Source organism: Lathamus discolor, chromosome 6 (assembly GCF_037157495.1).
Source record: "Lathamus discolor isolate bLatDis1 chromosome 6, bLatDis1.hap1, whole genome shotgun sequence".
In the NCBI taxonomy this organism is placed as follows: Eukaryota; Metazoa; Chordata; class Aves; order Psittaciformes; family Psittacidae; genus Lathamus; species Lathamus discolor.
The window spans coordinates 10,885,452-10,894,449 of NC_088889.1; the positions used below are offsets into that span (position 1 = coordinate 10,885,452).

An 8,998-nucleotide genomic window follows, 5' to 3' on the forward strand; every position below is an offset into this window, starting at 1 on the left:
AAGGGTACAGTTACTCATCCAGTTTATGTGTATATAGCAATGAAAGCACTTGACAAAAAAATCTGTTATCAGTTTCCTGTGATCATGCTACTACTTTGAGATCTCTTAAACAACCTGATAAGCAAAGCAACTTTGATTCTGATCTGTACTTTGATAACCTGATGCTGATCTGTTCTATATATTCAGTGTCACATACAGGAGCTTCCATGTCATCTGCTTCATCAGACACTGGAATGAGTCCATCATCATCTTCTCCTCCACAGAACGTGCTTGCTGTAGAATGCAGGTGATGCACATTTCTCTGCCTTGCCAGCATCTTGCTGCCAGGGACGTAAATCCTGAAATACAACCACAGAAAGCACTCAACTGCTTTGACATTGCCAAGTATATTCTGTACACACTTCCACTGCTGGGACTGTACCTGTTCTTCCCTCCTGCCCTCTTCTTTTGTTTAATTTACTGTTCAGAGAAATTAAGCTCATTGGTAATTGAAGGTTTGTAGGCACAATGTGACATGCTTGTCATTGTGTTTGGTTTTGTTTTATTTTTATTAATGCAGAGAAAGGGCACTTACCAGTTTTGAAAAGTTATGTCCGATGAAGCATTTGGGTGTTCTAGGGAGCTCTTAGAAAAGCAAGTGCACCAAGCAGACATCAGAGTATTATCAAAAAGAATTGAGTAACTGCTGCACTTTCGCCGAGCTGTACGTTAACTCTTGGTGAGTAGTTCCTTTTTGTGGAAGCACTTGCTATACAGAACTGCCAAAGTACGTGTTCAGCAATGTGCCCAGTTTTAAAGGTGTAAATGGGACAAAATAAATTGTGAAAGGAAGTGTAGTTGACTGAAAACTACAGTTGTAATAAGTCTTCCACTTTTTATAGGATTTTTGAGCACACAATTATGCAAATATTTTAATGTTTATTAATGTTTACAGTGGAATTGTGAATAGGTTTTCAGTGGACTATCTTATCCCTTGACAAAAATATTTTGTCTTTTTTCTATGTAATTTCAGAGTTTTTATTTTGTTACAAAAAGACGAAAAATGAAATATATAACAACAGTGAAGTTATTTAACAAGATTTCTAAAGCTGAAATTTTTGTGTAAAATAAGGTATCTTGCAACTTGTTAAATATATTTATTCAGACATTGGATGTTGTATTTTTATGTATTTTTTAAAATATTAATAAAATTGGAAAAAAAAAAGGTTACTTCACTCTTTCGATAAAACATACGTATCAGTTACGGCTTTTAAGGATGTTTTATCCAGTAGCCATGCCTGTATTTCAAATGGGTCTGTCGATGTAGCCTCCACAACATAGATCTGTCTGCAGGCATCTGGGTAAAACTATGACTATTTGGAAACTTTGGCAGTCCTAGTACTTATGTTGTTTTGAGGAACAAAATTTATTGGGTTGCCCTTAAGATGCTTTGTCACAAGTTCTTATGTTTGCTGTACTGCCGAATGAATTTGCGTCTCCCAAAGTTGAGATGCAACAATAAAGCAACCGTGTATGCTTTGTCTGTGGATTGTCTCACGGACAGAAAATTTGTAAATAACTCTTCCAAACCCATGTATTTAAAACAGTTTGCATATACATTATGTATAAAAGTGATTTTTTTATCAATTTTTTTATTCATGTTTGTACATTGAAAGGGGTTCTTAACCCCTTTTTCTGTGTTAAATATGCTGTAGAGTAATAACATAGATGCTTTAGACTGTATATTGGGATATTCTGGTTCACATGGCGGAAGGTCAGAATGAAACACTAGTGATGGCGTAGCATTACTAAAATTGATGTTTCTTGAAATTTCATTTTACAACATTTGTCAACTTGTGATTCCAATTTCTTCCATTTTCGCAGAAAATTAAAAAGTACTCTTGTAAATGCACTTTTTCTGTCTTTTCTTAAGCAAAGCAGAACTATTTCAATGTAAGATAAATATGGAGCTCGCTAGACAGTATTAATAAAGGCCATGTTTTAAACATAGGCTTTATATTCTATTTTTATTTAAGTGATTGTTCTTGTAAATGTCTGGACTTACCTAAATAGGAAAATCAATCTCCATAAACTGTTGTAAAGATTTTTTTTTCCAGAGGTAACTTTTAATGTTAATCTTATAATAGCTATGAATAAAAAGCAATACACATTTGAAAGGAAATAACATGGGTCACATTTTCTCAGATTATCCTCCACGTTTAGCAGTTGCAGGAGTCAATTTTAAATTCAGTGAAATAACAGGATTAATTGTATCTTATGCAGGTATCTAACCTCTGTCTGCAAACTGAGTGAGATCTTAGAGGCACATCCACTTGCTCAGCATGCACAGGTGGTGGATGAGCTCTTGACCATCTGTACTTCGACACAGATGTGTACGCTGACTGCTTCTCCGTGCCTCTCAGGAATGTTTAAACTACTGCATGGAAAGCTGATGGTATGGTTCCATCAAACATGGAAACCATTCTAGCAGACAGTTACTCCTGGACAGAGAACTCGCTTCCTCACTTCTCTTTCCACCTGCTTACTCACAGACAGATGGACAGACAGACACCCACACCCCCTACACCCCACCCCAGTAACATCTAACATCGCTATTCTGGCAGCACACTAAACATGCAAGGAAAGGTGGACTTTCTGCCAAGCCACTGGCAAAGCCTCTAGCATGTTACTGATTTCCTAGTTTTATCTTTCTGGCGAGAAGTGTTAGCCAGATTATTCAGCAGATGTTTAAAGTAGTTTCCTGTGACATGTAAAAGTACCATAGAGAAAGGAATATTAACTATTCTGTACAGAAAGTGAAATCAACAGGAAACCCTGATCGGGTCCTTATTTCTGCTTTGCTGACATAAATTCCGAAGTGTCTTCCAGTGCCTTGAATGGAAGTTAGTGCTGTTGAGGATACAGTAATTACGATTATACTGAATTGGGATTCTTTTTTGTAATAAGAGATTAGGTATCATGTTTGCAAGAGCAAGCAAGAATAAAGCACCCTCTTGGCAGTCTTCATGCTGTTATCCTGCCTTCTATCTTTTACAGTTTTTCTCAAAATAATATTTCAAGTTTAGAAGGAAGAAAAAATATAAGGTTATAGGATCAATATGCCGTTGAAACTTAAAAAGAAGAGGGCTGCAAGAGAATTCTGACTCCCCCTGCCTCCTGCAATGGAGACAAAGAATGATCAGATTTCTGGCAGATTTATTACTTCTTAATTAGCACATACCTGACAATTGGAAAAAGCTTGAAACATTGGCATGCAAGGACATAAGGTAAGAAAAAGTTAATTTCCCTACTTGTTTTAGTTTTTCCTTCCCATAAAGTGTACCAGCTACATGTATACTAATGGGTTTCTTCTAATATGTAACACCCAGTTGAATCTCCACTTGTTTCTGACTGCTCTCAGATGAGAAACCTCTTACTACAACAGCTTACTTCAACAGAGGTTAAAGAGGTTTACAGTAGTAATTACCAGTGAAAGAAAAGCATAACAAGGGAAAGTGTGTTTCTTCTTGAAGCATAATGTATCTGACCTTCACAGGGAGTGGCAGAGGCCTTTAATTTGAAGGACAGCAGTAAAAAGGGGGATTAAATCACTTCCTCACTCTTTTATAAGTTCTGCTTGAATCCAATGGTTTTTAAAGTGCAGTGTTAGAATAAACTAGGCAGAATTTTTTTACATGGCTGCATATTCACATTTTAAGGGTAGGGAGCCACATAGTAATGGCTACCAAAATTACCCAGGAAGGCTTTGATGGGGAGCTGGAAAAAGAATCTGAATCTAAGGACTGTCAATTCCCAGGTCTCAGTCAGACTATTCACTCGAGAGCCTTCTCTGGATTGGTTTGTCGACCAGATGGAATGCCACATTTAAAAAAAAATGAATATTCTTATAAAAGGTTCCTCCTTACCCCATTAAAAATATTCTTGGGCAGCTGAGGCAGCCAAATGAGATTTCTGGACAGCATTTACTGGAATTCTTTAGCAACAGTAGTGCTTAGACTTAGTGCTGTTTTCTTTTTCAAGAGCATGTTTGGTTTGATTGCTTGAAACAAATCTGACAGATGAGCTGGAAGACTGATCTATAAGCCAAAACAAAAGATGAATCAGTTAACAAAAGTATCTCCAGCTGTTTACCTCACCATGCCCTTACATTTTTGTGCATTAACATCTTGGCTATTTTCACTTGTCTGTACATGGGGTTTTATTATTTGCTACAGTGCGCAGGATAAAGACTACCTCTGGGGATGTAAGGCACATAATAAAGCGGCGGAACCAGTGTGGATGTTGCCAGAGATTGACTTACTGCAATTCCAGGGCTTAGGAAAAAGATATTTTATAATTAACTCACACTTTTTATCAAGCTATTGCCTGCAAATTTTGAGAAAAATCTGTTATGCTACCAAATTATCTTCCACCAAATAGAATGATGATTTTGTTTTTTTTTAGAGGTTTCTGGGAGAGTTTAGAAGTATTTACCTGGGTTTTTTACTTGTTTTGGAAATTTGTGAGTTCCCCAGATTCCATGAGCATTTTTTAATCTCATGCACTGCTTTGGAGGAATATATATAAATTCAGTTTCTCATGCTACAGTGTTACTGGTCTGAACATGTACTTGTTTCAATGCAGTTGCATGGTGGGTTTTGTGATTAGTTGCAACCCAGTGTCAAATACCGCACTGCCATTTTAAGAAAACTGAAAAGACAATCTTAACTGTGAAAGCAGCTGTTTCTCAGCCTTTCTAAGAATAGGACTTTCCTGGGTTCCTCTTTGTTTTGAATTACCTCAGCACTATTTATGTTACTATTCCTGCTTCCCATTTTCAGAGAAATCTTACTTTCTGTTTCAGAGCAGGGCTGTGCTGGTTGGTTCTGCTTCAGGTCTGCAACTACCTGCTATTTATATTAGTACCCTTATGCTGTTGCTTATGCTACATCAATAGTTTTTAAAAGCAAAAAAGCATCATTTTATGACACATTTAATTCACTAGTACCGCTCACTCATGATGAACCACAGAAGTATTGCAAGGCTCACCTCATCTGTGTTTCATTGCTTAGCAGCAAAGAAAATCAGCACTAAAGCTCCATTACAGCTGTGAAAACCTGCAGGTTGTTTATCAGTAGTGTTTGCTTAATTCTCACACTGAGCCTTGTTGGTAAGGGACAAGGTCATGTATTGCTGGCAAAGCCTCTCCCTTTCCCTGCTCTGCAGAATAACCAAAGAACATTTTCCGTTCCAGACCTGTCAGTATCATCAGCTATTTCTAAACTACTCCTCCACTAATCCCTCATCTGGGTACAGTCTGACCTAATTTGCCATGATCCTGCCAGCTACGTGTTTTGTAAGATGTGGAATTTGTATGAAAGACTTCATTTTATTGCACAAGGGTGCACTGGATTGTAAACAAGCCACTTGTTTACATGTGTGTGCAGCTTAAACCTCTGTCTCTTGATGCTCATTGATTTCCTGAAAACTACTTCTTTTAGGAATGGGTAAGGTTTAAAATAATTTAAAAAGGAAAAGAAGGAAAAAACCCAACCCCTTAATTTCTCCTGCTTACTCTCTGCTTCCCACCCTCCCTGTGGCGATCCTGTGCCATCCCAGCAGCTTCTTAACAGTGTCTCGCTTTTTGCAGTCCAGTTCCCGATTGCCTGCGCTGTGCTGGGTCTCTTAGCACTGTCGGTTTTGACATGCTTCCCTCTCGATTTCTGTTTAAGGCCCAGTCACGCCGGTGGCTCCAGGTCTGCCGCCTCCCCACAGCCAAGCGGTGCCCCACCGGCCATGGCCGCACTCCGGTCACCTTTCTCACCTGCCGCCACCCGCAGCCTTTCGCTTCCCTCCGAGACATCTTCCTGCATGCCCCGAGGGCAATAGAACCCTGTAAGGAACCTGTGGGGTTTGTTTTGTTTCTTTCCTCCGCACACACTGGCTGCAGGACGCTCCGCTCACGCCTGAGGGGCAAGTTACCGGAGGGCTCGCCGCCGCCGCTTTGGGCCCTGCTCAGGCCGCGTTTCAAGGCGCGGGAGTTCAGAGGAGTCAGCGGCCACCCGGCCGGGAGGCGGGGGGAGGAACCCTCCGCCATCGCGCTGCGCCCAGCCCAAGCCGCCGCACTCCTCTCTGAGAGGAAGGGGTGGCCGGCGGGCGGGATCCCCGCGAAGGGCTGGGCAGGCGGTAGGCCCCGGGGGAGGAGGTGCGGGACCCAAGTTCCGTAGCTTTTCTCGGGCCCCGCCGCCGTCCCCAGGAGTCCCGTGTCTTTCGCGGCGGAGAGGCACTTTGTCCCCAAGATCTAAGCAGGCCCCACAGCACAGACACGGCAGCAGAGGCGGCCAACAACCCCTTTCCTACCGATGAGGAGTGTGCCTTGCTGCACAGGATGAGCCATGGTCCATTCACGTAGTGTGTAAGTGTAATCTTTCTTTCTGGGTTTTTTTTTTTTTTGTGTTTTTTTTTTTTTTAAGAGTGATTTAGAATCTTTCAGTTACATCTGTTTGTGTGCGTGAGAAGTCCTGGGAGAACAGACTTGATCATCATTCTACAGTCCTGAACTCCTAAAGCTTCAATGTTGAACAATCCCTGTTGTGTTTACAGAAAGAACACCAAAATGCTGAAGCATCAAGTTAAGGTAAAACATAATTAAAAATAACAAAACAAAACCCAAACAACATAGTAATCTAGTATTTAGAAGAGTTGTAACTTTATTTAGAGTTCATTTAATGCTGTCGTCTTCAAACTCAAGGTGCAAGCAGGATGCGTATTTAGGTGTCACAAGCTCAGTGTTTTTGCAGGTTTTAGAGTTTGGGCCAGAGTCATTGAAGAAATTTTGGAGTTGAGCTTAATGGACTTCCCAAGATTAGAACAGGATCCCACAGATGCTGTGTGCTGATTTCCTAGCCTGGCTAAGAGAAACAGCTGTTGCTTAGACTTTGGTTCTCAGAGTTAGGTATTTAAGAGAGCAGAGGAAAGCCGCCTTGCACTGAAGTCATAGCAGTGATTTATCTCCGGGCATTAGGTGTTTAACCCACACCTCCCTTACAGAAGATTGTAGTCAAATACTTGCCTTGCCTTCCAACAGAGAGCTCAGTAGCTGAAGCTCAACAGCAGGTTACAGAAATCAGGACTTTGTTCCTGGTCCTTGAGAGAATTCAAGGAACCTCTATTACAATTTTCCAGATGTTTGATTCTATTATTCGAACAGTACCATTGATGTACAGGGCATTCTGGAGCAAGCCTCTCATTTGACCCTTGTCGTTGAAAGTATTATTTTGTGTGGGCTTATTAGCAATTGCATACTTTCTTAGCCCTTCTCATTCAGACATTTCAGAAGGGTCTGTGTTCCTGTCTCTGCTGCAATGAACATCACCTCCACATGAACATTTGCTCACTACCTCACCTTCCATCAAGCTAGTTTTTGGAGGCTGTGCTCCTGTTGCCTTCTCTGCGCTCCCACCTCCACTGTCTTAATTTTTTTCACAGCTTTCTCAGTACTCCTTCCTCAGCAGCACTCCAGTTCTCATCCTTTGCTACTCTTTCAATCAGAATTGGTTCCATTCCTGCCCCTAACCTAACATGTCCCATCAAGGTGATTCACCTGCTCTCCACACTCCTTCTCATAAATACCCTATCCAGAGACTAAGCTGTATCCTCATTTTTATTCTGATTTTGGCTGTGTATTTCATTATGCCTTGCAAACTTGAAGCTGTTCAAAGACAGGGATGGAGAACACTCCAGATTAAGCCATGTCATGGAGGTCAGAATACTGTTCTAGTGGAGAAAACACATAGCCTGCCTTTGTAGACACTTCCAGCCTTCATACGACTGTCCCAGCCTTCACAGATGTCCATCCAGGTGCTGTAGAAATACTAATTCTTGCATTTGCAGTTAAATATTTGTGAGAATTGGGTGCTGGGAGATCTTGCTCCAAGGAGGAATGACCAGCTGCAACACTGTGAGAATACACACTGACAAAACACTTGAGAGGCACTGAAATACTGTGTCATGAACCATTCTCAACTCACAAATTCTCTTAACAAAATCTTATGCAGTGCAGTTTTCTAAATAACATGACCTGAGCCTGCCATCAGGATGTGCTGACTCATCAAGGAAGCAAAGGGAAGTTAAACTTCAGCAAAGCAATTTAACCTTTAAGAAACCTTTAAGTTTTCACTGCTGCTTCCTGCGTCACATGGATGCTTTAGTTACATGGATGCGCTCTGTTTCCAAGCTAATAGTATAGTTGTATCATCTTTCCTCAAACAGTAACCTGGACTGAAAGGTATGGAAAGATCACAGTATTTTGGGAGTGAATTAGACTAGGACAAAAATGGTTATCCTAAAAAACATGCATCTCTGCGCAGCAGTATTGCAACTTGTTTTCCACTCTAATTACAGACACATCTGTAAGCAAACTACAGTGGCTGTAAGAACATTGCTTCTGTGGAAGTCAAGAATTTTTGTCTGGCCAGCTTCTTATCAGGGTAGCAGCTGTCAAACCAATGCTTATGCATCCAGTGATACTTTTAATAGAATAGAATCAACTAGGTTGCAAAAGACCTTTAAGTTCATCAGGTCCAAACATTACCCCAGGACTGCCAACTCCACCACTAAAACATGTCACTGAGGGCTTCATCTACACGGTTTTTGAACACTTCCACGGATGGTGATTCCACCACTGCCCTGGACAGCCTGTTCCAATGCCTGAGCACCCTCTCTATAAAGACATTTTTCCTAATAGCCAATCTAAACCTCCCCTGGCACAGCTTGAGGCTGTTACCTCATCCTGTCACTTGTTACTGGGGAAAAGAGATCAGTTACTTCCTGGCTCCATTTTTCAGGTAGTTCTAGAGAGGGGTTTTCTGAGCAACTGTTCTCTTTGCACTTTGAAGTACAACAGAAAATGAGATAATTCCAATCATATATTACTTTCCAATGTTTAGCAAAAAGACTGCTTTAAAGAAAGCCTTAAATCTTTACTATGGATATATTATTTGTAATTGACCATAACATT

At 40.8% G+C, this 8,998-nt stretch overlaps 1 protein-coding gene across 4 annotated transcripts in view; it reads left to right on the top strand.

Annotated features, from left to right (window-relative positions):
• ARID4A (AT-rich interaction domain 4A) overlaps positions 1-8,998 on the top strand; it is a 64,690-nt gene that overhangs the window by 50,508 nt on the left and 5,184 nt on the right. For 3 of the 4 annotated variants that reach the window (XM_065682751.1, XM_065682753.1, XM_065682752.1), the window contains exon 24: positions 187-1,985. In XM_065682751.1, coding sequence (XP_065538823.1) covers positions 187-290 — 104 coding nt within the window. In that variant the 3' untranslated portion in view covers positions 291-1,985. Of the gene's footprint in view, positions 1-186; positions 1,986-3,036; positions 3,267-5,711; positions 5,875-6,452; positions 6,617-8,998 lie in introns of those variants that run through there. The other variant, XR_010613491.1, reaches the window with a different exon arrangement.